Here is a 23,019-nt window from a genome sequence, read left to right as displayed (position 1 = left end):
TTCAGGGCCCTGAATCCCACATAAACTAGGGCAGAGAGGCCCCCATCCAACCAGCGGCCAAATCGAATTGGGTCCAGAGCTGCTGGGCTGAGAGCAGCGGGTGGGCTGAGAGCACCCAGGCCTGTTCTCAGGGGTAGGGATCGCCTGCAGTTGAGAGCAGATCCTTGAACCTGGTACAGTTAAGTGTTTAATAAATTCTGGCTGAAGGAACATTTATGGAGGACCTGCTGAACACAAGGCATTGTAACCTGTGAGAGGGTCTCCTTTAGTTTGATCCTCATGGTAATGTGCCCAGGTTGGAGTTATCAGCTCCATTATTTACAGGTGAGGAGATGAGTCCAGAGCAGTTAAGTGCTTGAACGAGGTCAAGAAAATGGCAGGGACAAGATCCCAAAAACTGGAGCCCAGCTCTCCTTACTGTTGCCCCAGTACCAGAGGCAGCCGGTTTTCAAAGGCCTCCCTCCCAGACAGCCGGCCGACCCAGAGGCCACCATGATGAAAGCCAAAAGCAAGACAAGGCTTTGGGCAAGCAGCTGACCCTCATTACTCAACAACTATAGGGCTGGGAGCTCACTGGGTTAGAGCAGGGGTGCTGATAGCACCAAGGTCAAGGGTTCAGATCCCCTTACCAGCCAGCCACCAAAAAAAAAAAAAAAAAAAAAAAAAAACAAAAAAAAAAAAAAAAAAAAAAAAAACAAATCAAAACAAAAAAAGCAACTATTTATGGTGGGCCAACTGTGCTGGGCACCAGAGGGACACAGAAGAATTAGACCCAAAACTGCCCAGGAAAAGCTCACAGCCCAGAGAGAGGACTGTGAGAGGAGTGTGCCACAGGGGCCACTGAGGAAGAAGCGCTAACCCCAGACCCGCTCCTGACATGATGCTGCCACTGGGGCACCCGCCAGGTCAGGGTGCAGATTCAGGGCTGCCCTGCTGGGTTGTTGGAGAGAGGGGATGTTGAAGCCACTAGAAGGCTGAGCTCTACCAGGGGGTGAAAGAATCAAGAGATCCATCTCTTCTTCCAGGGGCTGAAGGGATCGGAAGGCCGCACTGCGGTGCACACAGTGCATGAGAAAGGCCAGGACCTGCACAATTTCTCGACAAACCACCTCCTGCAGGACCTGCTCCACGGCGGGTTCACCTCTGCGTCTCCACAGCAGCCAGCTGGCATTTCTTTATTTGTGGAGGAGGGAGAAGGGTGGAGCTTGGGGAAACCAAGCGTGGCTTTGGGAGGCTTCTGGGAGAAGGACAGGTCAGCCAAGTCCAATGCCTGGGGCCAAGGTCAAGAGGGTGAGGACTATGAAGCCAATTGATTTGGGCATTAAGGTGTCCCTAGTGGCCTTCAGAAAGAATGTTTCAACAGCAGCTGCTGAATTTCAAGGGCAAGTCTGGTGATGGGAGAGGAAAAAGGGAAGAAAGAAAGGGGCAGAGCATATAGCTAATGGTGCCACACTTAACCTCTTTTGAAAATCTGATTTTCTGACAGACAACTGGAGGCTCAGGAGTTCCATGAGCCCCTTAAGGTAGAGAATCCCTCTTCAGGAATGTATGGTTTATATTACCACCAGGGATGCATAGCGTGAATCTACACATAAGGAAACATCAGACAAACCCCAAATGAGGAACATTCAATTAAAAGAAAAAAGGGAAGGATCTATTCTGAAACAATATCACGAAAGATGAAAAAAGGTAAGGAATTGCTCCAGATTAAAGAAGCCTAAAGAGACATGATAATTAAATGCAACGTGTGATCCTGATCTGGGTCCTATACTAGAGGGAAAAAATATTCTAAGGGACCCTTATTGAATTAATTGATAAATTGAAATATAAACAAATTAAATTATTGTATCAATTTTAAATTTCCCAGAAGTTGAAGAGTCTACTCTGGTTATGTAAGAGAATGTCCTTGTTCTTATGAAATACCCATTGAAGTACTTATGGGTAGAAAGGCATGATGGCTGCCACTTACTCTCAGGTCAGAAAAAAATATTTATTTATTTACATATATATAAAATACAGAGTGGAAATGGGGCAAAGTTTTAACTGGTGAATCTGGGTAAGGTATATGGAGGATCTTTGTATCACTCTCTCAACTCTTCTGTAAGCCTGAAATTATTTCCAAATAAAAAGTTCAAAAAAATAAAAACAAAAAAACCCAAACACTACCCACCAGGAGCCTTGCAGAGTTAGGTGCCTTGAGCTCTGTTTTTCCTCAGCTATGCGCTGGCCCAGGACAGGCCTTCAGTCAGTGTCCTGGGTGAACAGGGTAGAATTAGGGGCACAGGTGGCGACCAGAAGGGCAGAGGCCTGCAGCTTCAGGGCATTCCTCAGCCGGCGACATTTTCTGATCTGACAGCTGGGCAGGCCGCAGACCCAGGCCAGGAGTGACTCACCCGCGGGGCTCCCAGGGGGCTGGGGGAGCCCCGCCCCGCCGCGAGGGCCCCGGCCGGCAGGTGCCGCTGTTGAGCCAGCTCTGGCAGAACAGGCTGCGCCTCCCTGGGACCTGGAGCCGGTCAGCCCCTGGGGTTTTCTTCCAGAGCCCAGCGCACCCGGGTCTGTGAATAGCGTCGCTCATCCTTGCACCCATCTGGCCTCCCACTCCCAGACCTTTCAGCTTTCCCGCATCCCCGCCCCCACCATGGATGCTCCAAGACCACCCCCTCGGACGGTGCCAGATGGAGGAGGAGAGGTAGGTAGGAAGAGGCTTCAGTCCTTGGCCCTAGAATCTAAGTAGCAAATTAATCTCCCGCTTTCCTCCGCCCCATCTCTCTCTGTCTTCCTCCTCCTCCCCCTACTCTCCCTTCTACTCCACCTCCTCCTCCCCCTCCCGATCCCCTTCCCCCTCCTTCCTCCGCCCCTTCCTCTCCCTCCTCCCCCTCCCCTTCCTCCCCCTCCTCCTACTCTCTCCTCTTCCTCCTCCCCCTCCCCTCCTCCTCCTCTTCCTCCTCCTCCTCAGCAGCAGCCCCATCCAGGTTTGCAAAGTAAACACACACCTCTTCAGCCATCCCCAGGCCTGCCTGGGCCTTTCTCTGGGAGTTGTGGATCTTAGACTCTATTTCCTTCAGGGTAGAGATGGGGAAAGGGTGACAGGGTGCTGGGGTGGGAGGGTGTGGGTGGGACTGAGGATGTCCTGTTCTATTATTTCTTCCCTGTCTAGAAAGGAGTTGTTCTCACAGCCCCTCTGCAGTAGCATGGGTTGGGGGTTGGGGGTCCTCCCTACCTGGGATTGTGGAGCTGACCCTCTTTGCCAGTTCTCCCCTGGCCCACCCAGACTCAGGATGAAAGGGGACTAGAGAGGTGATTTCGTGCCTCCCTTGTCTCCAGAAAGGACCATAACTGTGTGAAGGTCTCCTGATCCTATATATGTTCGCTAATTCCTTCAACAAGCCCTTTCTGAGCACTTGCTCTGTGCGAGGTACCAGGAGCCTTACCTAATGCAAACTCCTTAAATACTCACTCGGGCTATTCAGATAGCAGGTGCCATTACTCTTAAATTGATTTGTCCAAAGGTCCAATTTAGTCCAGTGCTTCTCTGTGACTCCTCCCAACCCAGCAGGGTTCCTCGCAGTCAGCTTTGGGGCTACCAGTGTACCTTGCATAATATCCCAGTTACTGCATTTGTCTCACCAGCTTCCAGTGATTTGTCTTTGTGGGACCCCCACCCCTACCACACTGGGCTCCAGGCCATAGTGCCTGGGGACAGTGAAGCCTGGGGGACCTGCACTAGCCCTCACTATGTGTCCTTGCAGAAGTTCCTTAACTACCTCAAGTTCAATTTCTCATCTGTAAAGCAGAATTAACAGCAATATCTTCCTCATGGGGTCGACATGAACGTAAAGTAAGAAGATGCATATAAAGTATTTAGCATAATAAATTGAATTCAAAAAAGGGAAGTCCCTCCCCACCAGAATGGCTAAAATGAGCAGACAACACCAAGTGTTGAACAAGAATGTGGAACAAAGGGACTTTCATACTCAGCTGGTGGGGGCAGAAAACCAGTTAGCAGTTTCTGTTAAAGTTGAATATACACATACAGTATGAGCTAGCAATTCCACTCCTAGATAACAAACCTAAGAAGAATGTATGCATATGTGCACCAAAAGACATGCAAAATAATTTTTATAGCAGCACTAACCATTATAACCCAAAAGTGGAACCAACCCAAATGTCCAGCAGCAGCAGAATGAATGAATGCATTTTTGTATATTTGTACAATGAAATACTACACAGCAATGACAAAGAATGAACTACTGCTACTCATAGCAACATGGATAAATCTCACAGACATAATGTTGAGAAAAGGAAACCAAGCACAAAAGAGGTACATATAGCATGTTTATTTTCATAGAATGTTCCAAAACAGCCAACTAATCTATGTTAGAGGTCAGGATAGAGGTTAACCATTGGGAAGCAGTGATTAAAAGTGGGGTTGTGAGGGTTCTGGATACTGGTAGTGTTGTTGCTTTGTTGGGTGTGGTTACATAGGTGTGTTGACTATGAAAATTCATTAAGCTGTCCACTTACAAAAAAGTATTAATGTTATACTTCAACAAAAAATTTACACTAATATAAAAATACAAACGAACTGAGCTACATGTATCTCATAAACAAATTTTAAAACAAATCATTTAGGGCCGAGCCCGTGGCACACTCGGGAGAGTGCGGCACTGGGAGCGCAGCAGCGCTCCCGCCGCGGGTTCGGATCCCATATAGGGATGACCAGTGCGTTCACAGTGCTCACTGGCTGAGCACGGTGCGGCCGGTCTCAAAAAGGACAAAAAAAAAAACAAATCATTTAAAGTAAAGAGCAAATTATTAAAAGATTTGGTTGTATGATTCATGGAAATTTTATTTTATTTTTTTAATTTTTCAAAAGATGACCGGTAAGGGAATCTTAACCCTTGACTTGGTGGTGTCAGCACCACACTCTCCAAAGTGAGCAAACCGGCCACCCCTATATGGGATCTGAACCCATGGCCGTGGTGCCATCAGCACCGCACTCTCCCGAGTGAGCCACGGACCAGCCCTATAGAAATTTTTTTTTTTTCCTTTTTTTTGTCTTTTTTCGTGACCGGCAACGGATCGCAACCCTCAGTGTCGCGCCCGTACCGGACCGGGACCGGCAACAGGATTGCAACCCTCGGTGTTGCACCTGCACCTCGCTCAGCCAGTGAGCGGCCGCTGGTCTGTATGTGGGATCCGAACCCTCGGCGGGAGCGCAGCCACGCTCCCAAGCGGCGCACTATAGCAGTGCGCCACCGTGCCGGCCCAGCCCTATAGAAATTTTAAAAGTAACACCAAGGTCCAGGGTTCCATCCCTGTACCAGCCAGCTGCCAAAAAAAAAAAAGAAATTTTAAAAATGCCTAACTCTACATATTATTTAAGCATACATAGCTAGGTAGTACAAATAAAAAACAGGGTGTGATAAACACCAAATGCAGAACAAAGGTTTCCTTTTAGTGGGAGAGAAGAAACTGAAATATGCACAAGGGGCGTCCAATGTTTTCTAGCTTTATTTGTTAAGCTGGGAGGTACTTATCACGGCATTCATTTTCTTATTCTTTTTTTTTTTTTTTCTAAAAGATGACCAGTAAGGGGATCTTAACCCTTGACTTGGTGTTGTCAGCACCACGCTCTCCCAAGTGAGCCACGGGCCCTTCATTTTCTTATTCTGCATACTTTATACTTTTCTGATGGACATATTTCATAGTTTAAAGAACCCTTCAGTGTTAAGACAAAAAAAAGAAACAAACAAAATAAAACAAAACAGGGGAAGGAGGACATTATGTCTTATTTATCTTTATCTTTCCAGCACCAATAAAGTACCAGGCACTCAACAAATGTTTGGTGAATAAAAGATCATTTTTTCAATCCCTTGGCCAGTTAAGCGCCAGAACCAGGGTCCAGTGATAGGTCTTCTCATGCCAAATCCCAAGTCCAGGGCACTCCCCACCCTGCCACAAGTGGGGTCGGTCGGGGCGGGGCAGCAATAGTTGAAGCCCCAACCTCTCTCAGCACCCTCTGTATCTGAACTGAATCACCGAATTACAGGGTGCAGAGAAGGAATAAATGCCTTAATTAATCAGACCTCTGCAAATTCAGAATCAAATGGCCCAAATTTCTACAAATCAGTATTGCCAAAATCTTTTAATAAACTTGCTTTTTATCCAAAACCTTTTAAGACTTGTCTCTATGATACACATAGCTCAATTCATTTGTTTCTTCTATATTAGTGCATTGTTCCCTCCATGGGACAAAAAAGGGGGCTCTTTAAGCCCAGGTATGGTCTAAACAGGCTGTGGCATAGATTTAAAAGGTACAAGAGAAGCAACAGACAACTATCAGCACATCGAGTCTTTTCGCACAGAGATGCCACTAACTGCAGACATTTTATATGTTTATCAGGCCCTGTGTGGAACGCAGCCTCTGAGAAAAGCACTCCTACCACTCAAAACCCACTGAAGCATGCCCGGCCCTGTGAAGGGCTCCTAGGAATGCAAAGAAGGAGAGGCCTGTGCTGCCATCCACCGCGGAGTCACCGCATCGCTGCTGTACGGCCATGAGCACGCTGAAGGGATCCACAGGCTTTGAGGATTGTTTTTATTTTTTATTTATTTATTTATTTATCCACTGTGTTGGGCACTGGGGTGATAAAGACTAAAAGGGTCCCTACCCTCAGGATCTCGGAGTCAAGGTCATAAGGATTCTGTATGATTAGGGCAATGACAGAGGGAAATACGGAAACCAGGCCCCAGAGGAGGGTTGGGCTGCTGCTTACCTACTTCCCCAAACTCGCCCCCCCTCCCCACAGGTACCCAGCTTGCCAGCCATGCCCAGCACCCACCTCCCAAACTCATTCCTCTGGGTCTTGCCCTGCTGTTAATGATGCCCTTTTCTACCCCCACCTGACCGCAAACCCCTGTTCCTCCCCTCCAGCATTCAGCTCAAAATCATAAGCCCCAAATTCAAGAGGATTGTTCATCTGGGAGGATGTGATCAGGGAGGAAATCCTGAGGACTATTTTTAATGTTTTATTTCCTAAGCAGGAGGTTCGTCCTATGATTCTACATATGCCTTTCTGTATCTGATATATTTTATCATAATATATTTTCAAAAGAGATTCTGTTCAAGCTATACCTACACCTTGATCCCTCTCCTGCTGTGTTTCTTTGTCAAGAATCAAGTCTGAGAATCCCTTACTGTCCGTCAAAAACAACTTTTTGTTTCTACAGATGTATGGAAATGGTTGTCACCAAGCTAAGATCCGGGGTGGGGAGTGCAATTAGGGAGTGGGACAATGCTGGGCCTTCGACTGTCACAGCAATGTTGCTACTTCTTAAAGCGAGAAGTGGGTACATGAGTATTTGTTTTATGGCTAAACTATTGTATAATTAATTAAATATTGGAAAAGTCACTCTGTCCAGAGTGAGAGGGGCAGGAAGGAAGAAGGAAGGGAGAAGGAGCTTCAGAGAAGTTAGATAAGGAAGAGCGAAGAGGTGGCTCTCTACTAGCCATGATGCATACACTGAGTGATCAGGCTTGACTTGATGGTGTAGAGCAGAGAGCAGCAAAAAAGACACAAGGTAGGGCCAGCCAGTGGCTCACTCGGGAGAGTGCGGTGCTGATAACACCAAGGCCATCGGCTCGGATCCTATATAGGGATGGCCGGTTCGCTCACTAGCTGAGCGTGGTGCTGACAACACCAAGCCAAGGGTTAAGATCCCCTTACTGGTCATTTAAAAAAAAAAAAAAAAAAAAAAAACCCACAAGGTTTTGTCTCACCACTGTAGTGAGCCATATGGTGGTGGCTAAGAGCTGGACGCTGGGGCCAAATTGCCTGGGTTCAAGTCCTGACGTGATCTCTTATTAGCCTCCTGACATTGGACAACTTACTTCAATTTCTTTATCCTGCAAAATGCATATGAGAATCAAATGAGATGAAGTGTGTGAAGTTTGCACTGGTTGGCATCTAGCAAGTGCTGAATATTGGTTATTAGTCATGTTATTACCTATTAATCACGTGAGCCTAAACAAGTCATTTCAGTTCTCTGAAACTCAGTCTCTCCACCTGTGAATTGGGGATAGTGCCATCACATCCAAATAAACCCATGTGAATGAATGCACTTCGAACTCCAGAGTGTTTCATAAATGAGAGTATTTAAAAACAAGACTGCATGTAAAAAGGCCACAAGAGAGGCTTAGCTCCATGAAGACAGCAACTGTGTCCATCGAGCTCACTGTAATATCCCAGGCACGTGGCACAGCATGGACACTCAGTATTATGGATTGACCTGTTCCCCACCCCAAAATAAGATAAGTTAAAGTCCTAAACCCCAGGACCTCAGAATGTGACCTTATTTGGAAATAGGGTCTTTATAAGGGTAATCTAGTTAAAATGAGGTTATTAGGGTGGGCCCTAATCCGATAGCACTGGTGTCCTTTGGACACAAAGACAAATGCATACAGAGGAAAGATGGCCATGTGAAGATGGGGAATGGGAACGATGCACCTACAAGTCAGGGAATGCCAGACATTGCCAGCAACCCACCAGAAGCTAAAAAGAGACAAGGAAGGATCCTTTCCCTATTGATTTCAGAGGGAGCGTGGCCCTGCTGACACCTTGATTTGAGACTTCTGGCCTCCAGAACTGTGAGACAATACCTTTCTGTTGTTCTAAGCCACCCAATTGGTGGTACTTTGTTACAGCAACATTAGGAAACTGATACACCCAGTAAATATCTGTTGAATGAACAAATGGTGCTGTTGGTGTTCCTAACGAGACATGGCACCTTTTCACCAGGGGAGGAGGATGTGTGTGTCCAGGCAGATGACGGGAAGGTGCCTGTCCTGTTCTGCAGTGGGTAGGGAGCAGCAGTGGGCAGGATAAGGCAGGATTTGAACCTGGGAAGTCCAAAACCAGTGTGTGCTCTTAACCTCTATGCTTTCCGAGACCCTGGAGACGTCCAGCTGCCCTCGTCTCCAAGTGGCCTCTTCCCTCCCTACCTCTGCTTTGGGTGAATGAGAAGAAATGGGCAAGGGATAATCAAGAAGGCACTACAGGGAGGCAAGGATAGCATCTGATTCTGAAACTCCCAGAAGACCCATCCATAGCACTTGCTCACATGGCTGCCACTAGCAGGAGGCCTGGGGTAAAATAAAATCCAGTCCAGAAGCCCCCTGGCCAGATGGGGCAGAAGTCATCACCATTATACACAGGTGGGGGGAGTGCAGGGTGCTGTGCTGCTGTGACAGTGAAGCAACAGCCCTTTGCCAGGCAGAATTACAGAATCTGCTGGAGAGGCCCTCAGCATCTTTTCTGGTCTTTCTGCCTATCCTTTCTCATGAGCCTGGGCACATCAATTGACAGGAGCCAGGAGTCTCTGGAGACCGCCTGGGCCCCAAGCCAATTGGTGGGAATTCCTTCTGCCACTTTAACCTGAGCTCTGTCCGTTCCCTGATCTGCCCTCCAAGGCTCCCCAAACACTCCAGCTCCCTGTCTGGCATCTAAACCCTGGAGATCATGCCATCCTGGAATCCTAGGGATGAGGGCAGGTGAGAGGCACCCCACACATAGGACTCCTGGCCAGGGCACACTGGGCAGAGAGAATGTTTGGAGATCTTCAGACTCTGGTTCTCAGCCCTGGCTGCACGTGAGCAACCCTCAGGGGAGCCTTAAAAACCCCAATACCTGGGCTTTCCCCCAGAACAAATCAGAATTTCTGGGGACAACACCCAGACACTAGGACTTTTTTTATTTTTTTATTTTTTTATAAAGATGATCGGTAAGGGGATCTTAACCCTTGACTTGGTGTTGTCAGCACCATGCTCACCCAGTGAGCTAACCGGCCATCCCTATATAGGAATCCGAACCCGTGGCCTTGGTGTTATCAGCACTGCACTCTCCCTAGTGAGCCACTGGGACTTTTAATGGGCACTGGGACTTTTAATGGGCAGTGAAGTTGAGAAGCAATGATTTATTGGACACAGAAACTCTGCAAGGGAAGGGAAACTGGAGTCCACCGCATGGAAAGCAGCAGGGAAGCAATCATATCGAAAGGCTTCTAGAAAAGTAGAATGGTGGTTGCCAGGGGCTGGGGGAAGAGTGGAGTGGTAAGTTATTGTTTAATGTGTAAGGAGTCTTGGGCTGGCCCGTGGCTCACTCGGGAGAGTGTGGTGCTGATAACACCAAGGCCACGGGTTCAAATCCCATATAGGGATGGCCGGTTCGCTCACTTGGAGAGCGTGGTGCTGACAACACCAAGTCAAGGGTTAAGATCCCCTTACCGGTCATCTTTAAAACAAAAGATAATAATAATAATGTGTAAGGAGTCTTAGTTTGGGAAGGAGAAAAGAAAAGAGTTCTGGAAATGGATGATGGTCAGACAACAATGGGAATGTACTTAATGCCACTGAACTATACAATTAAAAATGGTTAAATAGTAAATTTTATGTTACGTATATTTTACAACGATAAAAAAAAAGAATACAAGAGAAAGCCATAGATTTAGAAAGATATTTAATCCAGCCTAAAGATATTGAATTAGGTAACATCTAGGAGTATCTTGCATGCCTCCTTTCAAGATATCTATGTCTCTGTCTGTAGCTGCACATCTGTCTGTCCAACTGTCTATCTGTATGTTTATATATAGATATATACAGATATGCTTTTGGGGGGGGTCTGGCTTTTAAACTTACTCTGGAAAAAATAAGGACTTTAAAACATCCAGGGGGGCCGGCCCGGTGGCGCACTGCTACAGTGCGCCGCTTGGGAGCGTGGAGGTGCTCCCGCCGAGGGTTCGGATCCCACATACAGACCGGTTCCCGCTCACTGGCTGAGCGAGGTGCGGGTGCAACACCGAGGGTTGCAATCCCGTTGCCGGTCCTGGTCCGGTACGGGCGCGACACTGAGGGTTGCGATCCGTTGCCGGACACGAAAAAAGACAAAAAAAAAAAAATCCAGGAATCTTTCAGTAAAGGAAGAATAAGAGAGAATAGAACTATCAGATATCAGAGCATATTATGTAGCTATAATAATTTCTTAAATGTGATTGGTTCATCAATAAATTAAAAAGAGAACTGGTATGGAATAGAAAATTCACAGATACATGTATGAAGGTAGTTTATAATAAACATGGAAGTTCACATCATGGTGAAAATTATTTTTCAATACTGTTAGGACCACAGTGGTATAACCATTTGAAAAAATTAAAAATAAACAGCAATTTAAAAAAAAATCCTCCAGAATCTGGAGCCCAGGAAAGGAGTGGAGGAGAGGCAGCTGGGGGGTGCTGCCAGGGAGGCTGAGGAAGCAGGAATTGTTCACGGGGGGGCGTGGGGAGCCTGGGAGTGGGGTGGAGGATGGGGGCGGTGCCTGTGGCTACAGACACAGCTAATGTCAGTTCCAGCTGAGGACACCTGGCCCAGGGGCCCAGAGAAAAAAGATCACCTTTCTCAGAGACCCAAGAAGGAAACAGCCGGCTGGTACTGAGAGGCCAAAGAATGGCAGTCTAGCCAGAAAGGACAGTGGCGTCTGGGACCCAGCGGTCCTCAGAGTGGGAGCTGGCCAGCCTGGCTGCCACAGGGCTTTAGCTCAAGGCAGGAACATGAAGAGCCTGTCCCAGGACCTCACGCTGACACAAAGGAGTCACTGAATGGCTGACTGGGTGTGTGGGGGCCTGAAGAAGACACCAGGGAGGGAGGGGGAAGGTGGCAGCGGAGATCATACAAGGAGGCCCGAGGAGACCCCTTCCCTTCCCTTCTCCGTGGATCCATGGGGCTGTAAGGAGGCAGGCTCTGGAGGCCTTCGTAGGTCACAATGTCCTCCTCACAACCCAGTCTCCTTAAGAACTTCCTCTTGGAGTCATTGGGGTAAGGAAGGAGCAGGAGAGGGAGCCCATCCTGGGTGCAGGAGATAGCAGGTGCCTTGAAGGCTTGTCTGGGGTGTCCTATCTTGGATGAGGTCCAGAGAGGATCCCTGGGGCAGGTGGTCTCTGGAATGTCCATGCCCACAGGCAGCCGGGACACAGTGTCCAACTGGGGACCAGCTGCTCTGCCTGTCCCCCTGCTAGGCAAAGCCTGTGTAGGCCCCTCCCTTCTCTGGGTCCACAAAGGACTTTCTGTTTGGGGAGCGAGGGGGATGTTCAGCCATGGAGAAATGAGTGAATCAAGCTCCAGGTGAAGGAAACAATAATATCTCCTCCTTTGCAGGGGAGGGAGACAGTGCTTCCCACCCCCTCCTGCCTGAAGGGCTCAGGGTCCAGGAAGCCCCATCTAGCCCCAAGAGTTGTCATCGTAGAGAGGCCAGTGGAGACGGCAAACGAGGAAACCTTCTCCAAAAGATAAGGGAAGGGGGTAGTGAAAAGAACTCCCAAGAACCACCTTGGAATGGAGCTGTTCACGATTATGCAATGCTCAGAAAGTAGTAAAATTTATGGTTGCTTCCATTTGACAGCACCTCCCACACAGTTGGCACTTTGCTAAGCCCTTAACTTTATCTCTTTGAAGACAGGAGAACACAATGGTCAAGAGCTTAAACTACAGTCAGACAGACCGGCTGCAACTCCAGCAAAGGAGGACTTGTGTGGCCTTGGGCAAGTTCCTCAACCTCTCTGAGCCGAAGTTTCCTCATCTCATGCCTTTGACCCCAAACCCACAGCATTAATCGCACTGTCCCTTGGGGCCACCTTCACTGCCTGGACCTGCAGGGAGGAGCCAGGAGGTTCAAGGGGGTGGTAATATTTTCAGGCCAGGCAGCATCGTCCCAGGCAGAAGCCCCCAGGGATAGGCCCTGGAGGGCCCAGGATCCTGGACTAGCCTGAGGTCCACCACCCCCTTGAACAAATGAAGAAAGGGGGTCTCTGAGGGAGAAGCAGAACTGGGATGGATCACAGGTCTCAGATGTGCTTTTCAGGTACAGGCACTGGGAGACCACATGGTTTTTCCCTCCTGGTTCTACCACCAGATTATCCAGAACGAGTAAACCCATAGAGATGAAAAGCAGATTGGTGGTTGCCAGGCTGGGGATGCAGGGGAATGGGGAGTTCCTGCTTAATGGATATAGGATTTCCTTTTGCAGTGATAATGTTTGAAAGTAGACAGAGGTGGCAGTTGTGTACATTGTGAATGTACTAAATGCCACTGAGTTGCTCTTTTATTTTTGTTTTTTGCTTTTTCTGAATTGCTTACTTTTTTTTTTTTTTGTCCTTTTTGAGACCGGCCACACCGCGCTCAGCCAGTGAGCGCTGTGAGCGCACCGGTCATCCCTATATAGGATCCGAACCCGGCGGGAGCGCTGCTGCGCTCCCAGCGCCGCACTCTCCCAAGTGCACCACGGGCTCAGCCCTGAATTGCTTACTTTTAAAAGGTTAATTTAGTGTTACATAAATTTCATGTCAGTAAAAAAAGAAATAATGGTACCTGTAGCTAAGAGATTAGAGGAAGTAGGGTGGGCAAGTGCTAAGGGGGTAGGGAAAGCACAGGGGGGCTGGGGGCTGGGGGCTGAGGGCAGGGGGACGGTGCAGAAACAGGCTGAGGTGGGGGAAAGGTTTGAGGAGGAGGACCCGGGCTGCAGAGAGATGGCCTGGAGGATGCTGCTGGTTGAGGAAGGAGACTTTGATCCCATGGACAGAACAGGAGGGGGTTTGGGGAAGGTACTTGTTGTCTCTGAGCTGTTTGCTTCCTCTAGGGCTGGAAGCTTCTGGTGGGTGGGGGCAGGGACCTCATCCTTTTGGCTCTGGTTAATTTTCAAAGCACCATCACAGGTAGATTCTTTTAAAAACCCTGGCACCAATGGAATGAAAGGGAACATGTCAAGCAGCAGGAAGATTAGCCACCACCCACACCAGGGAAATGAGGCTGGCACTGGGCTGTGCGTGTGCCACCTCCAGGCAGCAGGGAACTTTCCAGGGCAGAGAGGACCTGCCCAGCACCCTCTGCAGGCTTCAGCACTTCCAGGAGGCAGCACCCCCCTTGGGGTCTGTGGCAGGGGAAGGGACTGGGTGAGCACCATGGGCTCTTTTGTCAGACCCAGGAAGGAGGGTAGGGGCAGCTACAGGAAGTAGGGAGAGTGAGAAGCTCCCTCCGGAATCTATCCCCCTACTTCCCTCCCCTCCCCACTTGCACAGCTCCTGCACATGCTCAGTGTGCCCACGAATTGGGTTGGCTGGGGGAGGACATTGACTGGCACCCCCACTTAAAGGGCCAGTGCCACCCTTGCTTGATCCCAACAGGGACAACAGGACCTGGCCTCCTTTCCCCCCATATGTTGTTACCTCACCTCAGACCCCCTTGCCCACTTACTAGCAGCTTCCTCCTGACTACCCCATTAACTTCTGCCCACCCCACTACCTCTCATTCCCTGACCCCACTGCAGGCAGGGTCTGTCCACTGGGAACAGGAGTTTTCACCTGGGGCCAAGGAGTCCCTGCTGGGGAAGAAAGGGGAATCCCAGGCCAGGCTAGGCAGGAGTGGCAGGAAGCTTCAGCAATCACTCCTGTGAAATATTTACCCTCTGGCCTCCCTCCCTTGGCCCAGGTGACCAAGAGGGCCCTAGAAATGGGCTTGCGGGAAGCAAGGCCCTGGGCATTTGCTCTGGAGAGGCCTCAGGAGAGGGGACTTGTGTCCAAGCCCATCCTCCCCAGCTGAGGGCATGTGTCGGATGGGGGAGTCTGTTTTAAAGTGGAGTTTCCATCATTGTGGTGGGGTAGAGGAGAAGCCCGGGCTCAGGACCAGGCATCAGAAGGAACAACTGGAAGGCAAAAGGGGGAGGCACAAAAGGGAACCACACCTCCCCTGCAGCTGAGCCCCAAGGCACTCCAGGTCCAGCCCCCAGGATGACCTCCGCCCTCCAGGTCCTCACCCTGGGGTTGGCAGAGGGAACCAGAAGGGGAGGGGCTTACTGAGCCCTCCAGGCAGCCCCCCTGACACTTTCCCAGCTCACACCCTCTTCTTTGTTTTCTTATTGCCCCACCCTGTCACCCACTAGCTTTGGGAAAATTAACTCACCTCCCTGCTGCCCTGGCCAAGAGCCTTTCAGCTATTTTATGTGTGTGTGTGGTGGGGGGGTGGGATTTGGTGGAGAGCAGCTGGCAGCTTTCCTGTCTCCAGGCTCCTCAGCTTCTGGGCCAAGAAGGGTCAAACTCCTCACCTGCCCCCTCCCTGGCATGCAGCTCGTGCCCAGAGACCCTCGACCCACTCCCGCCCTGGGCACCCTCTCCCACACTGCACCTCTCCCCCTCAGCAGCCCTCCGGAATCTTCTCTCCCCTCCTAGCTACACACACACACACACACACACACACACACACACACACACACACACACACACACAGCCTCCGGGTAAACAACCTTAGTCCTGGCCTCCCTCTCCCTGCGGGCTGTGGCCAGCACCCCACCGGGGAAGGTAGGCCTGGAATCTGGAAAGCCACTTCCTCTCTGAGCCTCAGGTTTCCTATCTGCAAAGTGGGGACGATCATTCCTGCTGCCCTTCTGCACAGAGCTGTCGGGATTGAAGGGAAGGAGCCCTCGGCCAGGGTTCCAGGCACAGATCCCCCAGGATGGGACTAGGCTTTCTCTTGAAACCCATCCCTTCCTAGAATCTGTTCTGGCCTTGCTTCGTCGCAGATGGTGCTGGCCAGGCCTGGGTGTGGCAGAGCGGAAACGAAAGCTGTCCCAGCAACACACAGGGTTTTGTCAACATTTCCATCCCCAGGCCTGGGCCCTCTCTTGCCCAACGTGGCTTTCAAGATGAGCACCTGGAAGGGAAGCCAGGCTGGGTCAGCCAGGCCTCTGCCCCTCCCTATAGGGCTCGCTGGTGAGTTAACTAACTTCCCCGCAGTGATCCTCATTGTCAGCCTGACCTCAGGTGCCAGCCAGCAAGGATGCAGGGAGGGTGATGGAAGACACAGGGTGTCTGGGGAAGGGTGGGTCTGAGTGTGAGGGGGTGGGTAAGCTCGTTTCAGAGCCCAAAACCAGCTGGTGGTATCTGTAGTACCCAGGCTGACCCAGCTCTCTATGGCCCAGACAGCGAGGGGTTCACACACTTCAGAGGGAATTAATCACACACGTGACTGGGCCAAGAGGGGCAGGATGTGCAGATACAGCAGGTGCCAGGCAGGCCCGGCAGAGCAGTTCTGCTTAGGATCGATGCACTGCCTCCTCCCTCTGCCTCTTGGCTTTATTTTCCATCAGGAAAATACTCTCCTTGAGTGCTTACTTATTAGTGTCCTTCCAGGAGGAAGGGACAAACATGTAATGACTAACCTCAGTCCCAACCCTTGCTGCGAAGGGGGAAGGTGGGGGACTGTCAAGGACAAGAGGCACAAGGCACCCAGACCTCACCCAGCCCAGCCCTCTAAACTGTGGGAAAAACACACGGGGCCTGAAAGCAAACCCTGAAGGAACCCATGGGATTGGATCTTCTCCAAAAGCCCTAGCTCTATCTTCTCCAGGGGTAGACCCCAGCTCCTCATAGCAATCTGGCATCTTGAGTACAGGGTTCTGGCTAAACCTGGAGGCTCCTGACTGAGCTCCCTCCCACCTACAAAACCTTCAGTGCAGTCTGATTGCTCCAGGACACACGAAGCAGAATTCGGGCATCCTAGAGACCCTGACACGTCCCCACCCAGAGGTCTGCTGTCCTCCCAGGCTTGGGGCAAGTGGGGAGTGGGACCTCACTGGGACAAACATCTTTTGATTCTCAGAACAGTCCTAGTGAAATCAATCCTAGCCACTCCTATTTGGTCTCACCAAGACCGTTTAATTTCTCTGTAAAAAGTAAGATGACATTGAAGAACCAATTGCGGAAATGACCAGGTGGAAGTCTGAACCTATTTTAATTGTTCTCAGGGGGCGCAGGGTGCTGAGAAAGGCTTTAATCTGCCGCCTGCCTCCTTGAGAACCAGCTGGCTCAAGTGTGTGTGAAATAGAACCTTCTCCTTGGGTCTACCGCTTGGGGGCATTCCTAGGTGCCCGGCTCCCCATCGCGGCGGCTGCCCTCTCGGTTCCACATCTCGTTCTCCTGCCGGAGCCGCTGGTTCTCGGTCCGCAGCCTCTCTACCTCGGCAGCCAGCGCCTCCACCTGGCGACAGGTCTGCCGGCCGGTGCAGCCCTGAAGCTGCTGCAGCCTCCTTGTCTCCTCCTCGGCCTGCGACAGCCTCTTCTCCAGATCCAGGTAGTCTCGCACCAGCTCCTGCTTGCTGCGGCCCTGCAGGCTCTCAGTGTGGTAGCGCTCATAGGCCTCGGAGAAATCCCTCTGCTGGAACTCACCGTGAGCTCGGCCCCGCCCATCACTGTCCCCTGCCTCACTGTCCCCACTGGAGCCTGGGTGGGAGACCCCGTGCGGCACATCCAGGTTGGGCTCCTCCGGGTCTCGGTCGTTCATCAGGAACTGGGTGGTGTTGTAAGGTGCCACGGGCTGGCCTTTGGCGAACATCTCCTCGCGGACCCGGGAGGCCCTCTGGCTCTGCCTCTCATCCCGCTGTTGCTTCTCGGCCCAGCTCAGCTCCAGGTAGGGCCGCCAATGCCGCTTGCGCTTCGATGGCCGCCGACGGTGCTTCTTCCGGCCCAGCACAGCCTCCGCTGAGCAGCCCCCTGGGCTCTGGGTCCGAGGACCCCTACCATTCCAGCCTAGGCCACCGCCAGCCCCAGCAAGATCTTCATCCTCTGAGTGGCTCTCCATCCGGGGTGTCAGGGGCAGGGAACCACCAGAGTCATGAGGCTCAGGGGGTGTCTGGGGGCTCCCTGGAGCACCAGAGGTCTAAAGAGAGGGGAGGAGGGAGGATGGATCACAGACAGCCTATCCCTAGGGATGAAAGCCTTCCCACACCCAGCTAGATTCGTCATTCTCAAGCCCCTCACTTACCTGTTTTCTGTCTGTCCCTCAACCCTCCCCAAGTAAACTCACAGTGACAGCAGGAATTTTGCCTGTGTTTTTCACTCTGTAATTTCAATGCCTACAACAATACCTGGCACAGAGTAGGTGTTCCATAAATACTGTTTGAATGAATGAAGTAGGAGAAGGAGAAAACTGGGATGGAAGATAGCTCCTGATGCACCTGCTTGATCAGAAGCCCAAATGGCACTTGCTCGTCCCTCTTCCTAGAAAGCTTGTCTTTCAGACAGAGCTGGCTTCACGGGCAAGCGACCTGTAGGGTCACACAGAGCCCCACATTCAGAAAGACCTTATATTTAGCTTAATGCTCTGCTGTCCCTTTCTTGAACTTTTTAATAATATTTGAACAAGGGGCCCTTTTGCACTGGGCCCCACAATCATGTATCCGATCCTGCTCCCAGCTATTTGCTTGGTTGACTCTTTTTCATCCTTTCAGGCTCAGTTCTAATGTCACCTCTTCAGGGAGATCCTCCCTGACCACCCTATCTAAAGTAGCCCCCATCTCCCCTCCTCAGTGACTCTCCATTAAGTCACATAGTTAGCGTCCCACATAGCATTTCATCCATTACCATTTAACACGAGAATGCATTTTGTCTGTTCAGTTAACCAGTGTGTCCTTATGTATGGCACAAGGTAAGTGCTCAATACATTTTTTTTTAAGTTTATTTCAGTTTCACAAGTCTTTTTTCTTTTTTTTTTTTTTTGGCGGCGGCGGGGGGTGGGGGGGCGGAGAGCTGGCCAGTACGGAGATCTGAACCGTGACCTTGGTGTTAGAAGGCTGTGCTCTAACCAACTGAGCTAACCAGCCAGCCCCAATAAATATTTGTTAAATGACCTAAAACTAGGGCTGGTTGGTTAGAGTACAGCCTTGTAACACCAAGATGAAGGTTCAGATCCACATCCTGGCCAGCTGCTGATGTCAAAAATATATATATGAAACAAATAAAAAAATAATAATAAATGACCAGGGCCAGCCCGTGGCTCACTTGGGAGAGTGTGGTGTTGGTAATACCAAGGTCACGGGTTCAGATCCCTATATGGGTATGGCCGGTTAGCTCACTGGGTGAGCGTGGTGCTGACAATACCAAGTCAAGGGTTAAGATCCCCTTTAAAAAAAAAAAAAGTAATAATAATAATAATAATCATAATAAATGACCTAAAGCTTATAACATGGGAGCATCCAAAAGATATTGAAAAATGAGACTTTCCTTTCTATCCTCCTAGGGTAAAGAAATGGATCACATTTATTCCAGGCAGCAATTGGTATCACTCTATCACTGTTCTATATGAGTGGCAGGAAAGAGGTCCTAACTAAGGAGAGGAAGGGTCAACCTCCGGTCAGCAGTAAGAGAGTTCTAGAACCTATCGAAGAGGTGGAAAGGATCTGTCAAGAGAGTGTGTGTATGTTCAGAGCATCTGTTTATCTCTGTTGTGGTGAGGGTGGGAGTACAGTGTGGGGGATGGGGAATGAATTGCTCTAAGTTTGTGGTTTGGGATTTCTAATAATAACCACTACCATTTGTATGTTGTTTTATAATGTATGACATGTGAATCTGGGCATGGGTCCATACAAGCATAGGGTGGGTACTGGTGGATGTGGTATATGTAGCCCTGTAAGAGCTGGGGGTATGTTATGTGTGTATTGGAGACCCCGAAGAGAACTTCACAGGAAAGGAGGTATGTCAGGGTCTGTGTGGAATGCGTTGTGTTACTTCACCTGCAGAGAGATCACCAATCATAAGCAGTAGGCCTTGTCTCCATCAGTGGCTTGGGCCAACTGAGACAGAGCTGCAGCTCCACCTGGGAAGGCAAGGCTGCTGGGAACTCCAAGGCAGAGTGGCTTGTTTGTGTGTATACAAAAATTCACCTGCTCCCAGCCCTCAGTAAATGTCCCCTAATGATCCTTCCCTGCACCCAAGCCAGCCCTGGCCCCCGGCCCCACATGCTGCCTCCCTCTTGAAGGTTTGTCCTTCTACCACTTTTACCACTATTGCGGATAAGCTGTGTGACCTGGGCCGGCCCATGGCTCACTCGGGAGAGTGTGGTGCTGATAACACCAAGGCCCCGGGTTCGGATCCCATATAGGGATGGCCGGTTTGCTCACTGGCTGAGTGTGGTGCTGACAACACCAAATCAAGGGTTAAGATCCCCTTACCGGTGATTTTTAAAAAAAAAAAAAAAAAAAAAAAAAAGCTGTGTGACCTGGGTGAGTCATTTGCTCTCTCTGAACCTTCCAGCCCTGACATGCCATGAACTCCAAATTAAATAAATCCAGGAAACACTGGAAGTGGCTAGGTAAGGTGGGTCAGACGTTCCTCTGACCCCCCACCCTAAGTTCCCTGCTCACCTATAAGGAGTTGTGGGTTAGGGGAGAAGAATGGGTAAGGTGGGGCAGTGAGAGAGATCATGGGCTGGGAGGGTTTGGGCTCCTGCTGCCAGATCAGAAGGTGGCATTCTCTGAGGACCTGACACAATCTGTCCCTCTCCTCCCTCCTCAGTTAGATCCTACTCCCCACTTCCATACCAATTATGAACCAAAAAGTTTCTTCTTCCTGAGACTCGGTTCTCAGCCTGGACAAAATGTTCTTTGGCCCTGAGATAAAAACAAGGTTGTGTTGTCAGAAGGCCCTAAGTTTAAACCCTGGGTCTATTGCTTATATGCTGCACAATTCTGGAAAAGGTATTTTAGCTCTCAGAACCTTAGTTTCTGTGAATTGGAAATAATTCTTACCTTGAGGAGCTACTAGGATTTCATAAAATAGCATGGATTTTTCATCTGGCCTATTATCCAGCACATAGTAGGGGCTCATTTAAAATACTAGTTTTCCAAATCTACCAGCACGTCTGAGACAAGAAGCTGGGATCCCAGTTGGCAAGATCCATGTTCAGAATACTTAGGTGTTTGAGAGGGCGGGAGCTTACCTTGGCCTCCTCCAGGGCTGCTGGTGACTCTGTATTATAGTTGGTCTGGTTCAGAGTGGCCATCTTCTGTTCCAAGTCTTTCAGCAGATGCCTTTAACTAGTGACACCTGCTTTGAACAACAACAGAAAACTAAGTCCTGAAGGAGAATTCTTGGGAAGACTGGCTGCCTAGGAATTGTTTGCCCAGGCAGCTGCAGCCATTTTGTAGCACCAGCCATGCACATCCTCACTTTTAAATGAAGGCCCTGAAGGCTGGTTTTCACACCTCCAGCCAGCAAGGGGCCAAATGGGACTAAAGGGCCATCTTCCCAGCTCTGTTCCTCAGGTCTCTGGCCAGGGCTTATGTCCTATACTGTCCTGGAAGTCACTGAGGCCCAGGCTGGCAGCTAGAAAGCAAGGGCTAAGCTTTGTTCCCCCAACAACCAAACTGGGAAAATAGGCTGCCTGGGAAGGCTGGGAGTAGAGTGCGCCTATGCCCACAAGACAACATGGAGCAAGCTTAGGAGTCCTTTCCCCACTGCCTCTAAGAGGCCCTCCGTTGCGACTGCAGTTCCGCCCCCCACCCCCTACCCCCCTTCTTCCTAGGCTGGGCTCCACAAGGCAATGCCTCTAGAAGCATGGCTGGGACCTGGGCCGATCCCGGGACTGAGGCCTTTCGTCCACAGGGCCTGGCCTGATTCCCTCCTTCCTCCCCGGACGGGAAACAGAGGAAAGGGGAAGAAGTCTGCAGTACATGCAGCTGGGAGGGAAACCCAACTGGGATAAGGATGGATTTCTTAGAAGAGGGGAAATAGTCATGGAAGGAGGTTTTGCAAAGGTGAAACTGACCTATTTGCTGTCAAGGGCTATGCACACGACTACATCTGTGTGTCTTTCTGTGCGATGCCTGTGCAATTCCCAACGCCTCAGCCCTACCTCTTACTGCAGTTGCTGCAGCTCTGCTCAAGCCGCTCAGGCGCTAAGGTTGGGGGGAGGGGACAGCCTGGAACGCGGTGTCTTCTGGGGATTGTAGTTCTTATAATCTGGGAAGGCGGTCCAAGATGCTGCACGTCAGCAACCGTACCCGGGAACTTCGAAACCCATCCACCCTTGCGCGGGTGGCGTCCCGCGCTCAATGCTACCTTTTTGATTGGTCAGATCGTCTGCCAATATTGTCGCTTTCGTCAACGATTAGCTGTGCGAAAGCACAACCGGATCCGCCTTCTTCAGAACTCAATTAAAGAGTTCATTGATGGCGTTAATCTTTACCGGGCAGAAAATAGATCCGGCTGAGAGGGGAGGGGCCTGAGCGCGGAGGGATCCCCGACCGTTGAGGAAGGCGACAAGAAGATCGGTGGCCGCCGCCGCCGCCATTTTGGGCTGGGAGGAGGCAGCGGAGGGACTCGCTGCGCAGTGAGAGCACCCCATGGGGGGTGGTCTGGGAGCGGGGAGAGGCCGGGCCGAGTGGGCTGCTTGAAGTGGCGGCGCCGGGAAGCGGCGGGGAGAGGGACCGGGCACCAGGAAGGGTGAAGGTTGGAGTCTCCCCGACCGAGCCTGGTCCTCAAACCGTCCCGGCAGCCCCGCAGCCTCGCCCCTCACGGAGGGGGGCGGTTCTTGGGTAATTACCGCGTGTTCCCGAGACCCCAGCGGGAGAGAGGCTGGCGAAACTGCTCATCTCTGCTGTCCTTCCACAGGGGCTTGGGTCCTAACGCCTAGCTCCGCCAAGTTCTCTCCCCACCCCCCATTCGGCCTGGGTATGGCGGCGAGGCCCAGCGTAGTGGGACTCCCTCTTCGACCCGCGAGGTGGGGGTGACGCCAGATTCCAGAGGCTGGTACCGAGGGGGAGGGCGGAGGTCGCAGCTCTGGCCGCCCAGCCCTCAGGAGTGGCAGTCAGCTGCAGGCTCCGAGGGCCGAGAGCCCGGCGCACCCTTCTTCCCGCATATACCAAAACCATCCCGTCTCCCGGTCTGCGAAAATGAACAACCCTCTAACTACTGTAGCAACCACTGATTCCCCCTGGGACGAGCTAGAGAGGGGCACGTGGAAACTTTCACGAGCCCAGTGCATGGAGATCTCTGAGCGGTCTTGCCCTCAAGATTTCTCCCATCCAGCCCGATTTTCGGAATGACCTGACCTTGCACGTCGCCACCCACGCCACTCTGGGAAACTTCTAATGTGTGCTGTCCCAGTTCTCTTGAAAGTTTACACCAAAGGAGTGGGTTTTTGTCC

General features: G+C 50.8%; 1 protein-coding gene across 1 annotated transcript; it reads right to left on the bottom strand.

Moving 5' to 3' along the window:
- Positions 1–16,729: 16,729 nt before the first annotated feature.
- Positions 16,730–21,744, bottom strand: HEXIM2 (hexamethylene bis-acetamide inducible 2). The gene is made up of 3 exons (XM_008579547.1): positions 21,640–21,744; positions 20,812–20,918; positions 16,730–17,754 (listed from the first exon to the last, which is right to left on the bottom strand). Exons 2-3 carry the CDS (start codon positions 20,872–20,874, stop codon positions 16,960–16,962), a joined length of 858 nt encoding a protein of 285 aa, XP_008577769.1. The 5' UTR covers positions 20,875–20,918; positions 21,640–21,744; the 3' UTR covers positions 16,730–16,959.
- Positions 21,745–23,019: the final 1,275 nt, after the last annotated feature.

Source organism: Galeopterus variegatus, unplaced genomic scaffold (assembly GCF_000696425.1).
Source record: "Galeopterus variegatus unplaced genomic scaffold, G_variegatus-3.0.2 Scaffold1910, whole genome shotgun sequence".
In the NCBI taxonomy this organism is placed as follows: domain Eukaryota; kingdom Metazoa; phylum Chordata; class Mammalia; order Dermoptera; family Cynocephalidae; genus Galeopterus; species Galeopterus variegatus.
This window is presented reverse-complemented; position numbering and strand designations above follow the sequence as displayed.

What these genes read in the sequence shown, in the direction of transcription:
- HEXIM2 (XM_008579547.1), bottom strand. Translation starts at nt 20,874, where the DNA reads ATGGCCACTCTGAACCAGACCAACTATAATACAGAGTCACCAGCAGCC. An exon ending in CAGCCCTGGAGGAGGCCAAG is followed by an intron (nt 17,755 to 20,811) that starts GTAAGCTCCCGC and finishes CCCTCTCTTTAG; the next exon opens with ACCTCTGGTGCTCCAGGGAG.